This window comes from Struthio camelus, chromosome 12, assembly GCF_040807025.1.
Source record: "Struthio camelus isolate bStrCam1 chromosome 12, bStrCam1.hap1, whole genome shotgun sequence".
NCBI lineage: Eukaryota > Metazoa > Chordata > Aves > Struthioniformes > Struthionidae > Struthio > Struthio camelus.
In genome coordinates, this window is record NC_090953.1 from 3,435,271 (window position 1) to 3,456,840 (window position 21,570).

At 41.4% G+C, this 21,570-nt stretch overlaps 1 protein-coding gene across 15 annotated transcripts in view; it reads left to right on the top strand.

Annotated features, from left to right (window-relative positions):
• The window catches only part of MEGF11 (multiple EGF like domains 11), a 279,056-nt gene that overhangs the window by 180,957 nt on the left and 76,529 nt on the right, over positions 1–21,570 (top strand). For all 15 annotated transcript variants that reach the window (XM_068958591.1, XM_068958594.1, XM_068958589.1 and 12 more), the window contains 3 exons: positions 4,656–4,792; positions 10,175–10,387; positions 18,697–18,871. In XM_068958591.1, the coding sequence (XP_068814692.1) occupies positions 4,656–4,792; positions 10,175–10,387; positions 18,697–18,871 (525 nt within the window). The remainder of the gene's footprint in view (positions 1–4,655; positions 4,793–10,174; positions 10,388–18,696; positions 18,872–21,570) is intronic.

The following is a 21,570-nucleotide window of genomic DNA, read 5'->3' on the forward strand; positions in this document are numbered from 1 at the left end:
CTACTGAAACTTTGGGGGACTGAGAAAGGTGTCTTTATTCTTTCAGATTAGTATAGCAAATGCTGCCTCCATTTAGCTTCTCAAGAATGTTTGATCATGGAGCTACCTTTAGGTAAAAAGTACCAACCATGAGATTCAGGTAGCTTTAAGACAGCAACACAAGAGAAGAACATCCCCACGCAACCTTTTTGGTGGAAGCTGTGTACTGAGAATCTCTCTTTCACTGGACAGTCATAGCCAAAATGATGATGATAATATTACCCTTCAAATGACAGAGTAGGCAAAACTATTCAGCAACTAAGTAAGAATGTGTAACCTTACCCTGATCTGACATTCAGAGGAGACAAAAAAAATGTTCTTTCCTAAAGAATAGTGGAGCTAACCCATAAAGGAATCAATTCAACTATTTTTTGGGCCTCTCAGGCCATTCAGCCATTGTCCCTAAGCATTGATTGATAAAGTGTTTAACATCAAAGCATTACCTTTGGGGTATTTTTTTCAGCTCACCTAATATTCTGCATGCTAATGTCTCTGAGGATCTGAATTATTTTGCTGGACTCTTCCTTACCTGTATTTTATCAGAAAGTTTTCTCTTTTTCTGCAAAGTTGAAACATCACTAAAGAGGTTAAGTAATATCAGAATTGAGCAGGAAGCTGGTAGAGGTCTTTCAGGGTGCTGAATAGACCCTAAAGAAGAACTACAGCACTGAGGCTGCACAGCTCCTGTGGTTGTGTATACTGGCTCACTTCTGCCCTGCTCCTTGCAGCTCGGTCTTTCTTCTCTGCATTTTTAATGGCCCAGAGAGACTTTCCTGAAAAGTGTTTTGTTGGCTGCTCCACCCCCAGAGAAACCCTGGAGTAAACAATTGATGTTTGAAGCAAGTAACTGAAAAATTGAAGCGAGAGATCAAGTATTCTGGGGGAAGAAACTGAAATTATAAGTAAAAGCACTCCGCTTATAAATTTTGAGGTTTTAGGTATAAAGGGTTTCTCCAGGGTTTTAATGAAAAGCCAGTAATTCAGTGCACCGAGAGAAAAGAAAAAATATTTTTTCATGCTATAGGTTTAACTTTTGGTGGTTACAGTTTTTTGCAAAGTGAGACGTTAGCGGTCTGTAAATTAGCAGGAGAGGTGGGATTGCTAGACTGTATTCATTTTATTTCATACTATGGATAGTCTTTCTTTGACATCAGGAATTTTACTTGCTGATTTTGAGGCTTGAGATCATGTGCATGTGCTGTAGATTCTCTAAATCTAGAGAATTCTCCCTAGATTTATACAAGTGGAAATCCACTTGGATGTTATTGCTGCTGGATAAGCTTCAACTTTTATCCTTTCCTGGGGTAGAGACATGGGACTCACTAGCAGCAGCTCAGCTCCTGTAGGGCCTTGCCGCCCTTGGGGTATGCAAGGCTAGACAACAAGTAGAGCAGGAGGAAGTTCTGGGGTTCTTTGGTTCTTCCTTGGATCTGCCGTCTTCAAAGGCTGGCTCTTTCGTTACTTGTAACATCCCTTTCCTCCCCCTTCCTTCCTCCCACCCAGTGCAGAGTCTTCCAGAAGCGTAACAAATTATACAAACCCTTTCCTCTGAGATTTTACCATCCTATGAGTTTTTCACCAAAGGGATGGTGGCTAACAGCATTTAGTGTTGAGCTAGTCTGGAAAATGTGGCTTCTAGTGTTCTACTAGGTTAGGCTTTTTCTACTTCTGTGTGTTTGTGGGTGTGGGTGCTAGTGGGTGACTGCTTCAGGGCCTAATTAACAATTTACAGGTTTAATTCCATATGCCTTTCTCGTTTCCAATATTAAATTGTCCAGAAACTCTCAGGAAGTGGGGTGGGAGGTTAAATTTGCTTTTACAATGCTTCTTAAAACCGCTTCTGAAAGACTGGATAGCTGTGCTAGGAAAGCAGTGATGTCCTCTTACGGGGCAGAACATTTGCCATTGGCAGCACACCCTGATCTCAGGTCCCATTCTGAAGACTTTGCTTTATGATGCCATGCTAATACAATCTAGTCTGCTAATCTCCTCATTTCTTTGTTCTCATTTCCTGGGCTTTTACCCCTGGGCTTTATGAACAAACTGTAATTTTTGTTTTTGTATACTTGATAGAACAGGTTGCCCAGGGAGGTTGCGGAGGCTTCATCCTTGGAGGTATTCAAAACTGACTGGACACAGTCCAGGGCAACCTACTCTAGGTGACCCTGCTTAAGCAGGGGGGTTGGAGCAGATGACCTCCAGAGGCCCTTCCAAACCCAACTATTCTGTGATTCTCTTTACTTTTCTTTTTGTCATGGATTTTAAATGTAAGGGGGGGGGGGGGCTAAATGGGAAAATGGAGCCGAAGAAAAGATCTTTTCTGTACTGCAAAATGGTAATAATATAGGAAACAATGTCAAAAGCAGAGGCTGATTAGATCAGGGCCTTAAAAAAGGTGCTGATGGAGTGAGCTTTGCTGATTAGATGCATAAGCAGCGGGAAATGTTGGTCTGACATTTGATCCTCAAGAGAGGGATGTTTTAGATTCCCTTAGTACATATTAATGCAAAAAGTATGCGTAAAGATTCTCTTGGCTCCAGGGGGATGCATCACAGAGTATTGCTTTCTCATCATTTGTTGATAGAAATCCTGTTTCTTTTGAGACATGAAGGGAGAAAGTATTTATTATCAGGATAAATGGATACTTACACTTTCAGATATATAGTGTTATATATTACTCAAGCCCAAAGACACCAGTTTTTTAACACTGTAATCTGAATGTTCTTGAACGGAGGCCAACCTGTCTATTTTACAGCCAAGGAGCCACCTATCACTGATTTGGAAAGGCCTGAAGTATCTATTTTATGATTACATTGAAGAGCAGCCTCTCCAGTTTGGGTTTGCTGATGTTGCTAAACTTCCCAAGCTGTTGAGAGGGGAACCCCAAGGAGTGACAGGAGCCATTAATGTTCCCTTTTTATGTTCTGTGTAAGATTTATCTAATCCGTGCTTTGTTCAAAACTCAGAGCCCCTGGGGATTGGCTGGGGAAAGAGAGATTCTTTAATCTGAGAGATTAAAGCGAATAATAGTAGGGGCAGGCAAACCCTGTTTCCATCAAGCACTGCGCTGTGCATGGCACTGGCAGCAGTGCTGCTTGCTACAGTTGCCAACCATTTTCCATTATAGGACCCCATCTTCAGATCACAGCTCTGCCAGACTTTACTTGTTTTGGCTGAAATTATTCAGATGGATGCCAGCCTCAGACTGAGGTGAGGGAAAAATAGTATTTGTTCATGTAAAAAAATACATATGACTTGCAAGAAAGTCTAGAGAATTCCTTGCAAGACTTTGACACTTGGTGGGGTGATATTTGATGTGATTATTTTATGTGATATTTGCAGGGAAAATCAGCTGAATTTGGCAGATTGGGTTGTGTCCCCAAAGATACAACCACTGGTAGGCATTCTCTGCCTTCGACAGAACACTGAGACAAGACTACCAAGCAATTGCCTCTCCTGATGACCAGAGCTAGGATGCAGGGATTTCAGAGATAGCTAGACAGGGAGGAAAAGGAGGAAACAAGTCAGAGATTTGGAGCTGGGTCTGGGTGAAAGAGAGGGCAAAAAGGGAGTCTGCGACAAGAGTTTTGGGTGGACTGGAAGAAAGAGGCAGGAGGGTGGAGGACTGGGAGCATGAAATGGGAGAAGGAGGTAGCAGCTGAGATGTGGAGTTGAGGCAGGTCTGAGGACTGTTGGTGGACTGAGATATGGTGCCAAGGTTGGAGATAAGGAACTAGGAGGATGCTGGATGATGTGTCCAGCCAGTGTTAAGGGATTAGCTGGGTTTCTACTGCAAAATCACTTCCTCTGTCCCAGAGGCTGCTGCATTGCTGGTGTGGAGAGTTGAGTTGCTTCTTTGTCCCCGCTAGTGGCTTTCTGCAGTGGGCCTTGTCTCTTGTTCCAGTCTGGTTTCATCCACAGGTTAGACAAAGTGGTGGCAGGTTTCATCCTGTGCTGCTTGAAGACAAGTGTGGGAGCTGGATGAGGGTGGAGGAAATGAAGGGGTTAGGATTTGAAGAGTAGTACAGGCTGCTCCAGCCACCAGCCTTGGTCCCCTGGGGATGAATGGGAAAGCCTCAGTGGGACTATCTGCTTGAGGGAGACCATCACAGACTCTCACACTTAGCAGAACCTCACCCTGCAAGGGTACCCTCTCCAGCAACTCACCACTTCCCAAATGTTCACTTTGTGACACTTACCCAGGTTCAGTCCAACAACTTTTCACACTCTCGGTTTCACAAAAACATGTCAGCCCACACAGAGCTTTGTAGCCTTCTCTGGTTGCCTTTAACTTCTCCCAAGCCCTCCTGCCTCTGTGTTCAAAGGGTACTGAATAATCTGCCACCCCAGCTGCAGTTTTCCAGGGAGAATCCAAAGAAGGAAATTATCGTTGACTGTCCAGTGAAAAGAAAAATCCCTTCTGGAGATACGGTAGACGGGCATTTACTCTGGCAGCAGAATTTTGAGACTGTCTTGAGCCCACCTTAAACAGAAGAAATACTGCCAGTACAATTAGATCCAGTTTTAGCAAGGACAATAAATATCCAAGCTGCATGTAGAAATTCATTGCATCATGACTGTTGATTGAAATATTGCTCTTTCTGCAACCCTACCAGGGGCTGGTGTGTGCACAGCCATGTCCTCCTGGAACGTTTGGAATGAACTGCAGCCAGGATTGTCCATGCCACAACGGAGGACACTGTGATCCTGTGACAGGAAAATGCCTCTGTACAGCTGGGTATATGGGAGACAGGTAAAAAATTAACCAAAACCCCAAAGCCTTTTGTTTTAACCATGGACTGGCAATATTTATAGCCCTTCTAGGACGATCTTGCTCCCTGAAAGGCAGTGTTATATCTCTGTTGCTGCAATTAGGTTCATCCTTTTGAAGCAGTTCAAGCATTATAAATGTGGCAATCTTATTACTTTTTATTGGCAATGCTCTCCATTTACAGTTTTTTTAATGTAACTTTTAAAATTTAATGGATTAAATTTAATTTAGATATTTACAGTGATAAATTTAATAGAGAGCATTACATGTTTACAAGATATGTAAATGAACCATATTCATACAAATTAATATCCTCAAGAGTAAGCAATGCAGCAGTTTAATGTTTCCATCAGCCCCTCTGTGCTGCTGCAGAACTGATCCATCTCAGACCGACCAACAAAAGGTGATAAATCTCAAAATTTATAGATGAGAGGGTTCACCCATAAATCATTCTGAGAGGATGATAACATTGTTTTACAAAGGTGTCGTGAATTTAGCAAAATGACTACGCAGCAAAGTCAAGGTATAATTGTAGCACATGCTGGCTTAGCCTTCCAGCTAATCCTGCTAGCAGGGTTAACAATGGTGAGGAAGATGCAATAAAATAAGCTTTCGTATGCAGCTTTCGCAAGCAATTGGACTGTGTCACCAGGATTTCCAGAGATCCTGGACCCAGCTCACTAGTGTTTGCTATGCTAACGCCCTTTCTCCTCCGTTTTCCCTTCTTTTATTAGCTAGAACAAGAGGTGTGTATAGGTACTAAACAAGTACAGGTATGCTACAGTTACACTTTTATGCAGCAAAGCTCACTGGAATTTCTCATTTCTTGCCTCATTGCATAATCATCAAGCTTTTAAAGCACCCAAACAGACTGGCCTCAAATGGAGCTCAGAAGGCTGTGTGCTGTCCCATTAAATGTGAATGCTTGTTGTTTCCATTTCATCAACAGTGGTAATTGGCAAGGGGTTTTGGAGACCGTGTCAGGCTTTGCATGTGGTTGAAGATGTTAGAAATGTTAATTATTTCAAATTAATTTAATGGAGGAGACATGACCGTGTTTCTCTTCTCCCATCCTCCATTTGGAGAGAGTGATTTTGAGGTCCCAAGGATACATTGCTAGGGTACCATATAATTATTGTCGCTAGTGATAGTTTTCTTTTCCTTCGGACACAATTTTCACTGCAAGAAGCAACTGTGCAGGCTGAACGCTTGTCCTGGTGGCCACACTTCAGTCACAAGCCATCCTCAGTGCTGGCCACACTCAGGCAGGCTGACAGAGGCCCTCTGGCTCTAGGTCTCCTCATTTGGTTGTTGCAGACCCAGATCGATTTCTGGCTGTAGGTGAATCAACAGTGTTTGAGCTGTCAGGAGCTCCCAGCCAACTGCCTGCAGCTGATCCAGCTTCTTTGCTCAGCTGCCAATAAAGCCCCAGCCACGAGGGAGGACATGCAGCAGAAGGGCTGGCTCTGCTACAGGAACATAATATGGGAGAAGAATGGAGCTGCCCTACTGCACTCCAGCAGAATAGTAGAAAAAGGTCTGTTGGGGACTAGGAAAGGAGATGGTAAGCAGAAAACAAAAGATCCAGTTCTGCCTGCTGTCAAAAGCAGAGGTGTTTGCCCACTGAGCCACCTCTGAGAGAGGCACTTCAGGTCAGTGCTGGAATGGAAAGGAGGGAGGAAAGGGGAAGGTGGCCTGAAGAGACTGTGAGGATGGAGAGAGAATGGAAGAAGAGCTCAGCTGGAAGAGGAGGAAAAGAAGCCAAAGGAAGGGCAAGTTGTGGACCTGCACCCAAGCAAAGCCCTCAAGGACAGCTCACCTGCCCCCTCCTAGAGCAAGGAGCATAAGATAGACACAAGAGAGAGGAAGAAGAGCCAAAATGTGGGAAGTGTGAAAGAATGAATGAGAATAAGAGAGAATGAGGTGAAAGGGCAGTTTTGAAAGCTTTTGTAGCAGCAAGGAAAGCTGGTATTAGCCTGAAAGTTCCTACCATCTGAGCCGGTTCTCAGAAAGTTTAAATATGTTTATCTAATCAGCCTGTAATGAGGGAAGTGAGACCTTGAGCCCGTGACATTCGGTTGGAGTTCTGCCTTTCACTCGGACCAGATAGCACACTGCTGGTAATGGTCTGTTGTGAACAGGCATGTGTACCTCTGCCTTGCTCTTAACTACAGCTGGCTAATGGTAAATTGCTCGTTGATTGCAGCGATGGTAGCAGCAGGCACAAGGTTTTTTTAAAAAGTCTAAATTGCTTTCCTTAGTTATACGTTCATAGAGTATGGACAATGAGACAGATGAGTCAGCACCATTTTAGTTTAAAGTTTATTTTACTTCCTGGATCTCATGTAACTGTGGCAGTGTCACAATATAATTGCAAGTAGAGCAAGAGTGCTGCTGCCCAACAAAATAACATTTTCTTTGAAATTTTAAAAGGCACTGAAAAAATAATTACGAATGACAGATTTCGTGAATAACAATAAAAAGTAAACACATATTATCTCCTGTTATCCTTTTTAATTGTCAATAAATGCTATATAAAACTATGGTCTAGCGTCTTGTACAGCAGATAATGACATAGATAAATATTTGTGGAGATGAAATAGTCATAAAGGCCTGCGGGAGTATAATTGCCACAGCTTGTTCCCTACCTGTTTTCCAGGAAGAGGTAGTGCACTAAATATCTCTAGTAAATTGACAAGCTTTATTGATAACTCCAGGCAGCTTTGTGCTGGGCTGAAATGACTGGAGCTGTCATGTAAATGTAAGTGTTTTGTAAACTGCAAAGGAATAATAGCAAAAGCACAGCCAGAAGCTGGTGATGAGGTGTCTTAAGAATTCATTGGCTGCCAGGAAAAGCAAGCATACTGCTTTAGCTTTGTTTTCCATATTGCCATTAAACCCAAAGGTTGAATCTTAACAGAGTAAATAAATACCACATTTGTTATGATAATATGAGCAGGCTTCTCTTGTTTTGCTCATATTCGTTATCTCATGTCTACAGAACGGTGATGTCCAGGATCACCACTCAGTGGACTTTGGCTTTTAGTTTTTGTTGGTGCTATGTGAGCGTGATCCTTGTTTTAAAAATAAACAAACACAAAAGCCTAAAAAATCTGACAGCTTTATTCTGTGAAAAAGATTTCTTTGGAAAAAAAATGAGTTGTGTGTACTAAGCTCATCTGTTAAGCGGGTTGTCTTATGTTTAATATTTTGTGAAATTGCTTCCATTAATTCTACAGGTGACAGCCATATTATCCTATCCCAACCCAAATAATTATAGTACATATTAAAGTTCGGTGGATATTATAATACGAATCTCCCCAGACAGGCAGAAAGCAATGTAAATTAAACAAGAAACATAACTAGGGCTTAGCAGCTCATTTTGTAATTTAATTGAACAATGTATCTGGTTGTTAATGGTGTTATGGACACATTAGATTGATAAGTTGCAAAGGAAAGATGTTTAAGTAGAAAGCTAATTCCTGCTGTGATTATTCTTATGTTCCAGAGGAGTCGTTATTAGTATTCTTTGTATAAAATTCATTAGCAGTAGCTGCTTGATCTCCAAATAAATAAGTTGGTTAAATTGTTAGTAGAAAAGGGCTAATTATGTAAATGGATTAGGTCGTCAATATTTCATTTCCAGATGCTTTTCTCCCTGGTAGGTAATGCTTCATCTTCTATAAATATAGAATGATACAGTACACTATTGACTAAGTATTCATCCCGTTGAGTACAGTGCTCTCCTGCTAACTAGTAGAGCTGCATATGGCAATGGAGGCATCAGGCACCTTAATAGGTTCTTCATTGCATTTCATTTGCTTTAAGTGTTTCAGTCCTAATGTCACCCTTTCTTTGCTGGAGATTTCCTTTGCAGCTGAACTCCCCTGCAACCGGCAGGGCCAGCAGCCGCCGGCCACCGGACGATCCGCTGGGCTCATTCCCTTCCACTTGTCACGTGCTCCCCTCTCTTCGGGTCTCATGTGAACTCCTGAACTTGACTCCTGTAATGCATTGATGTTTGGTGCAATTAAATCACTAGCTAGGCCTTTTGCTTTGTTCATATATTTTTAGTAAAATGTGATTGTCTGAAGCTGCGAAAGTAACGCTCTTCTTATATACTGACTGTGTTCACTGCAGTTTTGCCTGGTTTGCATCGCACATTAATCTTTTATTACTGATCATTATATTAACTCTCACCTGCCAGCTGTGAATGACCTGCAGAAAGACGTTTAACAATCGCCTCTATCCATGGAGTTTATACTTTAATCAATGCACAGGATTAAATTAATGCTGACAGGCAATTTCCAATATCTGGTATCCATGCGATAAGGGAATTGGGCTTTTTTGGATTTCTGTTTTTTTTCTTTTTTTTCTTTTTTTTTCATTAACTGAAAAGGCATATCTGTATTTCACGGTAGATCACGTAAACTGTAGTACTGACTCATGGCAGAATTTTGAAACCACTGAATTATGTCAAGTACAGAAGCAGTTGCTTTCTTTAGGACTTTATTTGAGCTTTTCCAACTAGGAGATATTATGATCTCTTAAACTGGTTGTATAGGACAATGAAACAGACTTTTTAGCAGATTTCATAATGTATCCAATAGGGAATTATTTTAAACAGTGCATAGAAGGTGCAATTTAAGACAATCTGCGTCTAATGTTTGCAGGTTCCATTTTTATGTGTATCAAGTATTACAAATGTTGGCAATTTTGGAGAAGATACTACACTAAGGAGAGCGAAAGTGATTTGTCTTGAGGTTTTATACTACTGAGCATCCCTGGAGTAAGAGATGAAAAGCAAATTTTAGATGCAAACAGCTGCAATTATTCAGAACAGACACAAAAGACAAAGGAGTAGAAGTTCTACCAGCATAAAGCAGGTCCAACAACAGCACCGAGGGAAAGTAAAACTATACTTTGCTGGAGAACATTTTATTTAATATTGCTTAATAGATCACATATTTTGATCCTCATTATCACCCTGAGAGTACCGTATGCCTTTAAAGAAGTTGTACAATCCTTCTGTAATGAGGAGAAAACAAGCAGATGAGATTTTTTTTTATGAATTATCTCAATGTGTATCAAGTTTTCATGGTTCATGAATTGAATTATCAAAGTCTTGAAATAAGAATGCACTTGGACAGAAATAATTGGAAAGAAATTAATATACTTTCAGTTAACAGCAATTTACATGCCCAGGATAGCCTATCACCCCAATGATTTCATCAGTTCAGTATATCACTTAAATGAGCTATGATTTTATGCTTAATTCATTAGCAAAAACATGCCCATGTAAAAGGAATAAGCAGACTAGATTATAATATTTGACTGGATCATGTCTCACGTATTTCATTGCAGGTGTCAAGAGGAGTGTCCGCTTGGGACATATGGCTTTCAGTGCACTCAAAGATGTGACTGCCAAAATGGTGCAAAGTGTTACCATGTAAATGGAGCATGTATGTGTGACCCTGGATTTAAAGGGATTTATTGCCAAGAAAGAATGTGTCCAGAAGGGTTTTATGGCCTCAAATGCAACAGGAGATGTCCTTGCAATATTACCAACACTCTCAGGTATGTTCATCATATTATGTACTGGTGTGGGGACTGGTCAAATAAAACTTGCATTTGACCAAACCCACTCCCTGTTTTGCTGTAGTTTTAATTAAGAACCCATTAATTTCCCCTGGATTTCAACCTTTGATTCAAATGACTTCAAGTTTGAAACTATAAGCCTCAGTTCAGCCAGCTACAAGGCATGCAGCTGTTAATTATTTAAACAGTTCCGCAAAAATCTGAAGCAGTCTGACATATGACCTGATCCTGCCACCATACTCTTTTAGGCATAAAAACTATCATATGAGCCCCCTACGTATGTCATACTTCTATTTTCGTCATCTATGCTTCAGAGAATAACATCAGGAGGAAGAACAGTAGCTGGGAAAATGGTATGATACCAGAACTTAACTTTCACATTATAAAGCAGCATTTTGTTGTAAGGCAGCAGTTTATTGAAATAATACCCCTTGAAGTTCAAAAATATATATCTATATTTTCTCTGCTCCGTCATTTTGGCTCTTTTTATGACACAGGTTTTCTTGTCAAATCTATAGACAGCAAGGGGACTTTCAAAATGAAACCTAATTTGCTTCAGTTTATGTCTTGTGGCAAATTACCTTGTTGAAAACACTTGAGGCAGATGTATAAATAGACTGAAATCAATATCTCCAAGTCTATGGCACTGTAACAAAGTCAACACTGTCAAAATAGACATATCTCCTCTTCTCGTGTGTGCCTATTTTTGCTCTTCATTCAGTATGTGCATATGTAAAATATTCAGGAAAATAAATATCAGGAAAGTGTATCTAAAATGGAATAAGTCTCACTTAAAAGGTCAGGTTCCAGTGTTTTATTCCCTTTGGCATTTTTTAAGATCTGATCCTTGAGGTTCTCCCGTTACTAAGAGCTAGATCCACAAAGAGACTTCAGCACCTCAAATGAGATAGGGGAATCTACATTTAACCTTGCAGGCTTGAATCAGTTTTCTGAACCCCAAAGAAAGAAATAATTTAAGATTCTTCCCTATTATCCTATTTGCTACTTTTGTGGCTCCTGGCCTTGTTTACTGACTGTTGGCATTGCTATCTGGAGGTGCCTAACTCCCCAGCACATGGTAAAGGGAGCCTGGGCAGCGAACACACCCTGGCACCAGGTCCTCTGATAGGCTGCAGCCCGTAGTTCCTTTTTGTGCCTGCAGGAGCCTCTCAGCTCCTGCTGCAATTTAGTAAGAGGTACTATGGACCTAAGGGGCAGCCCCATCCTGCTAGATACAGACTGGGGCCCTTAGGTTTGTCAAGCTTTTTCCATTTAGACCAAGTCCATTGCTAGCAGCCATCTTTCTATCAGAAAATAACAGAGCTGGGGTTTGGACTGTTAAATGGAAAGGATTTTTTTCCCCCCAATTCTCTCTCTTGCTCTTATTCTTCCTTTTCCTATCATTTACTGTCAAGCATTCACAACCAATCCAGGACTGTGTAGGCTTCAGAAGGAGGTGGGGATAATTGATGCCCAAGCAAATATGCCCTTGATACAGACATTCTTCAATTTTAAACCAGACAGGTGGGGACCTGACTGCCTTGCTGATGCTGACAAACCTACCTCGCAATCTTGCAGCCTGCTAAAATATAAACACAGTCTCCTGAATTATGCATGCACGCAGTACCGCCTAATTCGTGCCTGCACACGCGCACATGCACAAACACTTCAGACAAATATGTCTGTGTGCTTGAGACAGGCTCCATTTGTCTCAGTCTTGGAAATAAACAGGTGATCTTTCATGTGGATTCAAGTTCAACTGTGAGCAGTGAGGCTTTGCTTAACTGCAAATCAGAGCTCACAGTAGATTATTTTAACGTCTTCTAATTCTGATCATACGAGTCCTCTACAGAAAGATAGCTGCTGGCTCTACTGGATTTGACAGAGAGGGTCCAAAGTGTTCAACGCTTCAAAGGTAACTCTGTACAATAGTCTTCCAGCACCTCTGAATATTTTGTGCATCGTGGAAATCACTGTGAAAAATAACATCCCTAAGGCATGAGCAGAGCACTATACACAAAAGGTTGATGTTGTATTGTAATGAGGCTAGGGATGACGCAAGAATTGCTGCAGAGTGAGCTGAAGGAGGAATTTCTGTATGTCCTACTACTCTGTACTACCTGCCAGTGTGCAAGACTTAAACCTGCAGTAAGTACAAGGCAGCCTGCTCCTCAGTGAAAGCTGCCCCTCACAGGTGCTGGAGGGTGAGAATATGGCTCGCAGGCAGTTATCAGGAAGTTGCTGACACAGTGTGTCTGCACCCCTACCCCTAGCCTGCAGAAACCTATTTGTGTGCCCGTTTTCCCAGAAAGGTGTAGATGGAGCTGCAGGGAGACCAGCCCGCCATGCGCAAGGCTGAGCTTGCGTGCTGTTGCCCAGCTGATTGCTTGAGTCATTACTGTTCTTTTAACTGAGGGAAAATTTGTGGATTTAAGGGTGCAAGTGTCCGTGCTGGGGTAATCGAAGGACTACCTGGGAGATGCTCTGGAGGAGGACAGAGTGGTTTGTGAGAAGATCCTCCTTGAAGGACTGGACTAGCACCATCAGGCTGTGAAAGAAGGTTAGGTCTCGCATTTGAGAGGGCTCAGAAAGGTGCAGGATTGAATCTTCTCACAGTTCTTTTTTATGCATGTGGTTATTCTTTCATATTGTGCAGCTGATCTATGCCTAGTAGTTGTCTGGCAGATACTTTTTATGCCTTCCCCCAACACTGCTCCATCAGCTTCACTTCCAGTACCCTCTGCTAAGATGGTATCTCAGTTGCCTTAATAAATGAGTCTAGTCTCTCCATTGATAAAATCTCCCTTTTTCCTGCATCTTATCACTGCTGTTATGGAACAAAGAGATATCAGCAAGCTGTAGATCTGTAAGTGTTCTTTCATTCACCCATGGTATTTCAGATTTCCAGTTTTCAGTGAACTCTTCAGAATCCTGTCAGTTTCTGAGCCGAGGAATGTCAGAGTTGATGGAAAATGACTTTCTCCAAAGACACTCCGTATTCTGAATGAATCTCTTTCCTTTTTTTTTTTTTAATTGCCCCACATAGCACACTTCTCTTTCCACCCACCTTCTCCCCTGAATTTTATCATTACTGGAACTGTGGTCTTCCAAATTCATTCATTTACTGACCGACATGTATTTTCCCCAGAAGCTATTTAAGCTGTCGGTTACCTGTTGCGATATCCAAGTGTGCAGGGTAATTTTATAAATAAATAAAAGAGGGTGAGGAAAGCGTGCTTATTTCTGTCAATGCTTTTGACTCACTTGATCTGGTTATTGAGCATCTGACTGGAACTGAAGGTTCTGGGGGTTTTGAGGAACAGGTTGGGAAGAGACACTAAGAAATACACCATCAGTTTTCCTATTTTTGTAGACCTATCTATGCTGATGTCTAAAGAGACCAATATGATCTTCTAGTCTGACCTTCTGCATAACAGCAGCTGAAGAACATCATCCAATAATTTCTGCATCAAAGCACATTGAAAGGCACTTTGAACAGGACTTTTGAATAGACCAGAATTAGGTACTTTTAGGTACAGTTGTGACTTGGACTGTACTTCAACAGAGAAGGATACACAGATAAGAAACTCCCTCATGCAAGAAACCCACACTGAGGCTGTCTTCAAGAGTGAGAAAGGCATAATCCTGACTTGCATCTTCTGAAAAGCAGAGAGGGAAATGAATAGCTGGAAAAGTCTCACCTGTCCAGCTTACTTGAGTGGCGCTGAGGAGCCATAAGCATTTAGTAAATGTCTTTCCTGGATCTGGAATGTGAGAAGGGCAAAGAAGACATGGTGATCTTGTAAGCCTTGGCTTTTTCGTGATCGCAGCTGGGATACTGTGACAAAGTCTCATGAAATAGATAGATCTCCAGGAGGGGAGCTCTATTTATTACCTCAACACTGAAAAGTCTGGAAGGGCTAAACCCCCTGGACTCCTCATGAAGACTTACCTTGGCCTAAAAAGAGGTTGCCCTTGAGTGAGGCTGGCTTTGAAGGCGTGATGGACTGAAGCAGTGGCTCTGCAGTCTAATTGTGGCTACTGCTTTAAAAGCAAGAGGACGTTTTAGTAAGGGGAAACTGAATGTAGTGTGGATAACTAACGACAAAAAATACTGTTAAATAAGGATTAGGGAGACTGTTAATTAAGATGATTGGTGCTAGTGGGTAAACAGTGAGAAAATTCACTACGAAGAGGTAGTTTAGGCCAAAAGATTTATGGAGAACAAGTTCAGACTTTGGAACAGACTATGTTGTTTAAAACTTTTCTTTCCCAATTTGCCTTAAGAAAGTTAAATTACCTAGAGTGAAAGGAAAAAGATTTCCTCAAAAATTAATGTTTACTGTGTCCAAAAAAGTGCAAAGGCAAAAAATGACTTTCTGTTTTTCAGTTCAGCTAGTAAATTGAAAAAAATCTTTTGTTACTGTAGCCAGAAAGTACACTTAAGCTTCTAAACTTTAGCAAGAGCCACAGAAGAGTTTCCTTCTCGTGTGGACAGCTTCCAGTTTCTACCTTCTCTTCATCCCTCCTGGCTATTTGGGCCTAGTGCCAGAGAGACACTTGGCCTGTTGTATTCGTTCTAGGTTTTCTACACTATTCCTTCCTGTTATGCAAGAGATTTGAAGAAATAAAAGTTGTTAAGATTCAATGTAAAATACCAATGTATAACACTGCCAGACTCTTTCAAGAGTGTAAAGTTCCCTTCCTGCTCACAGCAAGCGCTTGGAAAGCAGATGTTAGTGAATTTGCCTTCTGTGATCCGTTCACAAGCTTCACATTCTCGTACCAATCCATGAAGTGATCCTTGTCCAGAGGAATTGTTTGTGTGTCTTCATTTCATTTTATTGGTGGCATGGAAGAATGCCTTACATATGCTGCATCCCATGCTGGCAAAATGTTGTATGGATTCATGACCTTGAGAAGTACATTCAGAACAGGAGGGGAGGAGTTACACAAGTAATTCACCTTGCTAATTGTATTTCCAGTTCTTTGCTTTAGCACCTTTACCATTCAGTGTCTTAAACTTTTCAAAATCTCTGCAGCTAGCAAATTTAATTCAGTAGGTAGATGGTTGGATGCATAGATGGATGCATGCATATAGATAAACTTCCTAGCTATAAGTGTATGTACATAGCTGAAACATGGAATGAATTTTACAGAATGCCAATATAGTAAGAAAGAAGCATATTCTTCACTCGCATGTACATGCATGTACACGCTACTTCCACGTCATGAGCTGCAATTTGCTTAGTATGTAACTCTAACTACTGCAATAGTTCTCAAATACCAGAATATAAAAAATAACTACTAATAAAAACTTAGTACTATTTAGTGCTATCAGCTGCAGATCTTAAAGGGTTTCCAAAGGAAGGAAGGTATCATTTTACAGATGGAAAAGATGAGATGCAGAAAGAGTAAGTTACATGGCCAAGATTCACTGGCAGAGTCAGGAAGAGAACAGCTGTTTTCTGAGTTTTGGTTAAGCCCCTAAATCTCAGGCATCTTCGAGTTAACATTGTGCATCAGAGCACCTTGACTGTCAAACAACTGTCTGCGATTCAGGATGCTGTGTTCTTTTTATCGGAGACAAGACTCCTGTGTCCCTGGGCTGGACAGAGCCTGCAACTTCATTTCGTGCAGACCAGCCGTTTAGATTTGGGGTTTTTTTGCATGTTGCTCTACCATAACAGTATATAGTATGTGGCCTGCCAAAAGCTTTGCAAAGATTTATTCTGCTACCATCAAGGAAAAGGTCCCCCTCCCCTGCTGTATAGTCTATTCACCAACTGTTGTTGCCTCCCCAGAACCATCGTCATGGATACCAAAACCCTGGAATTTCGTATGGAGGATTTTCCTAATGCTGCAATGCCGGCCCTCTGCTAGAGAGCAAAAGATATGCATTTTAAAGTGCTGAAGGACTATAAGTACTTGGCCTAGGAAAAACCAAAATTCTGATATTCTGTGTCCAATAATAAAATCATTCTTGCTTCAACAGGGAGATGATATGGATGCAGTGACCCAGACCTCTGCACTGGGCTTTTCGTAGCCTGCAGCCTGATCAAAGAGTGGGAAAAGGCTTAGACAGGATGCTGCCTCCACCTTTTAGTGGGCCTTGGTGAGGAGTCCATATCCCCTCTCCCACAGACACCTCTGCCTAGCCATTTCGATTCTTGCTGTTTTTTTTAGTGCATGTTAGGATGATTTTTAGCCTTTAATAAATAGCCTATGTCCCATGCAAAACAGCTGTCCGTTCTGATAAAGGAGCCAATGTTAAAGTAGAAATTCGTACTGAGTATAGTGTTTTCAATTGAATTGTCATAGACTGATTCAAACTGCCGTGATCATATATAACGTTTGAAAGATTTAATTTAGCCAACAGACGCAGTTCTCATGGAACCTTATGATATGTGCAGCAGAAGTGAAAACAGAGAAACAAAGAATCCACTCTAAAATATTTCTTTAATGCTTAGCTTTCTGCTCCTATTAGGTAATGATTAATAAATGCAGAGGGAGAAAAATGAGCTTTTATTATTTTCATCTAAATGTTAAGAGGTGCTGTGTGAACAACCATAATTTCAGAGACTGCTTTGTCAGAAGAATTTCATGGATGGTGGTTTGTTAAGCTGATGAATTGTTTTAATTAGTCAGTAAAACACTATTTATGATGAAACATATGACAGTCACAAAAATTGATAATACTTAGTCACAACAGTTTGTGACTAACCTCTCCTACCAGTAATTGCCTGAAACGTACTTGGAAATTACATTTTACGAGGTTACCTTGAAAATTAATACGTAGGATATTAATTTTACAGGTGTAAAAAAACTCATTCAGTCAAGTCCACAATATTAAGCTATAGCAATAAATAATCATAAAGGAATAATAAATAGATTCTATGATGCAAAGAACCAGGAGTCAGGTCCACAGAGACGTAACACCCTGCAGAGCTCTCTTCTGAGAATAATAGAGAAAATTCTGATTTGGAGCAATATTATTTCTCATCTCTCTCACGAGAGAGCACGAGATGGTGCTATTAAGGCACAATTTTGTGGTGCAGAGGCCCAGAGGGTGTACTCAGCACTCAGGTGGAGCTTTACACTCACAGCTGGCCTCAGACACCATGGGGTCCTTTTCCAAAGATCACATTCACTCTCCATCCCCTGGTCTTTCTCCCAAACTTTCATTGACTACCTCATCTCCCCACTGTGCACTCCCTTCCCATCCCACAGAAACCTCCATCTCTTCACACCAGGATGTTCACATCTCTGGCCTTCCTCTCTCCTAGTCCCCAAGCGCAGCCCGAGGGTGGCCCTCCTCCTTGGAGAACTTAGTGCGCTCAGGAAACCAGGAGATGCCCTTTCTGTTCATATAAGAGCAAATGGGGAATAAAGACAAACTGTTTGATAGGAGGAATAAAGGGGTAAGTCTTCCGCCTACCAGAAGCATCTTCACAAGGCGCAGGCGTTGTCTGGTCTTTTGGGCTTAATTCTAATATGCTTTTCTCTCTGTGTGCTGCCACAACAGTGTAGAACTGTCTGAAGAGAAATGAAAGTCAGAGTGTTAATGCTGGGTAGCAATGCTCATTATTCAGCTTAAAGGAACTTAACTCGTTTCTCTGCACAGCTGAGATTTAGTCCCAGGGCTCCTGTTGACTCCTGCCCTGAACAAATCCCACAGCAAACAGTTCTGTCCACTATGGCTGAATATTCCCTGCAAAACTCTTTTTCCAAGGGGGATTTTTGCTTTCCAGAGCACTTTCCTTTCTACCTACCCCTCCTTAAAAGTTCTGCCGAGATGTCACTCGTGTTTGTGCTGTGGGACTCTGGTTTATATTCACAGCTCCTTTCTTTCCTGATTGAAGTTAAATAAACAAACCTTACTCCCTTCATCTTCTCTAGTTGTGGCATGGTTGAATCTCTCCTGTAACTGACTGTATCACACCAAAATAGTATAGCACATATGTGGCTCAATCCTGTAGTTAACATCAGTAACCCAAGTCATGTTGATCTGAGTATGAAAAAAGCATAAACTGCTAAAATTACCAGTGCTGTGACAGTTCCTAGCTGCTTGTATGTTGCTTGCCAGATTGGTACTTAGTACCATATTCCGTATACAGTTCCTGACTTATATGGCTGCTCGTGTTCACAGTCCTTAAGTTTTCAGCTCTTTTCTTAATGTGACTCTTGCTGGTGTTCATTTGAAATGTTCTACTGAGAAATTTCTGCTGTGTACAGGGAGGATTTTTCTTTCATGCCCACATCTCATTAATGTCTGCCTTTTTCATTAGTTGCCATCCATTGTCTGGAGAATGTAGCTGCAAAGCTGGCTGGGCTGGACTCTATTGCAATGAAACATGTCCCCCTGGATACTACGGCGAAGGTTGCCAGCTGAGCTGCCTTTGCCAGAATGGTGCAGACTGTGACAGCATTACAGGGAAGTGTACCTGTGCACCAGGATACATGGTAAGTAAGAGCTGGGAAGAATGGAGCATTTCGTAAAGTGCCTGCAAAAAAATTAAAGAGGACTTTAATCTCATTTCGAATAATACTTGTGTAAGCATGGCCAAGTCTAGGTGCTTTTCCCCATGTGATTCCACATAATTCTCCTTTGAACCGTGTCAGCTTATTACTTCTGATTATTTGCTTAACTTCGATATTGTAAGTTTATTGCTCTTGGAAGGATAAAGACACGGTTTCCCAGCTTATATTCTAAGACAAGTCATAACACAAAAGATGTCAGATTATTGTCTGCCTGGAAGAGCAGAAAAAGAATTCTCTTGGCCTTTCAGCATGTTCCTTGTCACTCACGGTGTGCTTTTAATAGATGAAGATTTTTGAAAATGTTCCAAATAATAGGGCAATTTATGTCTTTTCTGAGCATGTATGGCAGGTGTCTTTCACCTGAGGATCAGAAGGAGCTTCACACGTTCTGAGGTAAACAAGTATTATGACTTATAGATGGGATATAAAATGACTGAAGAAATCAGCCCAGGTGAAACAATAGAAGGGCGGTAGATCTTGGGTGGCTAGAACAAAACTCCGGCTTAGGGATTGCCCAGTTCTAGCGGCAGGTGTTAGGACATGGATCCAAGTGTCCAGTCCTGCTGCACCTGGATATGGCGGTATCCTCACTATGGAGTTCCTTGATCAGGGTAGGGCCAGAATTTAATCTGTAGATCCAAATGTGAAGCACCTCTTTCACATTGCTTCAGGCCATACCATGGAAGAGAGCCCCATGCTATGTTTAAGAACTGGTATTTCCTAAGAAACCAAAGTATTTTCAGGAAAGAATTCCATCACAACTTCATTAGCAGTCTTTCCATTGTTCATGTACTTAATTTCACATGAGCTGTCCCCCAGGCCTATCTACTTGTTTTCCATACTGTTATAGTAATTATTAGTTATAATTATTACTAAGTTTACTAGAAATCAAGATTCAGATTCAGAGACATTCCTAACATTTTTAGAGCTTCTGCCGACATTTAGCAGCCAACTAAAATGTGCAGCCTCCTAGATGAGTTTTACTCTTTATTATTTTAAGTCAAAACTTCAAACTGAGATGAATAAATATCTTTAAATATTCGGGAATATGGTATCAGATCTCTGACAATGTTGTAGCTCCTTTGCTTTGCTTTTTGAAGCACAGTGGACATCATGCTTCCCTTCATATGCCAGCTTTTAGAGCAGCAGAAGGGGCATCGCATGCTGGATCTAGGTCGCAGAGTAGCCACATCCCTCATCAGGGCCCACTGCAGTGCTTAAGATTTTCTTGAAGAAAACAGTGGCAGCATTTTGCAGTTATACAGGGGAAAGCTGCACAACTGAGTGTCAAGATTACGTAGTGTGGGAGTCCCAGGTGAGATGAGTGGGACGTTAAAGCCTTCTTAGGCCCCCTCCCCTTTAAATCCACACCCAAGTTTATGGTCGCCAGCCATCATCCCCCTAACCGTGGAAGGGACGTTATGGCTTAAAGTCACCTCTGTTCTCTGCTTCGTGTCGACAGCTGAACCTGAAAATTGGAGCCTCCATCTAATTTCTAGGGGTTTTCTCAATGACAGGTATAAACACATTTATTTAGACGTGAGGGGTAGGACTGTCAAAAGTAGATGTGCAAGACGGTAGTACTTCAAGATGTGAAAAAAAGAAGAAAAGAACTTGAAGTTTGATCCCCCACTTATTTACACTAATAGAAAACAAGAATTTATCTTCTCTGTACAGTAGAGTAATACACAAGTGTTAATATAAAGTAGAGGAAAGAAGGAAGTCAGTAGCATGTTCGTAAGAAAAACGAAATAAAAAGATACCAAGATCCTCTTTCTTATCCGGAAAGCTACTCAAGTTTGCAGCACAAAAATATTTTGTCACTCTTTACTGTACATATTAAAAGAAAAATGTAACTTACATAATAAATATTGCTCCAAAGCTTGTACAATATATTATTGCATCCATGAAGCCTGGGAAGTTCCTATTACATTGCTTCAAAATAATATTTAATCTCATAATAAAGAGCCTTCTTGCATTGACATTTAAACAGCTTGGTTACTGAGGATAGCTCTATAATCACTGAAGCATATTTAGGCATTAGTATCATTGCACTCTCATAATATACTATAATCTCTGGCAATTAGTCCATGAGGGGAAGTAAAGCCTTGAAATTGCTAATTTATTGCCTCTAAAGTGTATTTGTCAGTCGTATACATGCCAGATGAATTGAGTTGCAAGAGTTCTTTCAAATGCTAGAGAACATGGGCTGCAAAGGACATCTTGACAGGAGCTGCTGCATGCTAGCGCAGAAGCTCGAGGTGCTGCGAGCTGCTCTGCCACGTGCTCACCTTTGGGGCAGGCAGGCCGCATCCACGCTGCTCCCCGCGCAGCTAGCGGGTAGTGTGAGAGGAGCTGTGGGGCCGGGAAAGCTTGGAGTGCCTCGTCTCAATGACACACTCAAGACCAGATTTTGCCTTCAAATATGCATGCCGGCCTCTTGCTGAGGCAATGGGGAGCTCTGCCTGAGGGTAGTATTTTGCCCTTGAATTCGGCTAGCCTGCAAGCGAGTGGCGTGACTGCTCACGAATGCAGGATGTCTCTTTTGGCAGCACTGACAATAGAGTGATGCTAATATAGAGCTGGGCAGAGCTAATTATTCAGAATCGACGAAAATGAAT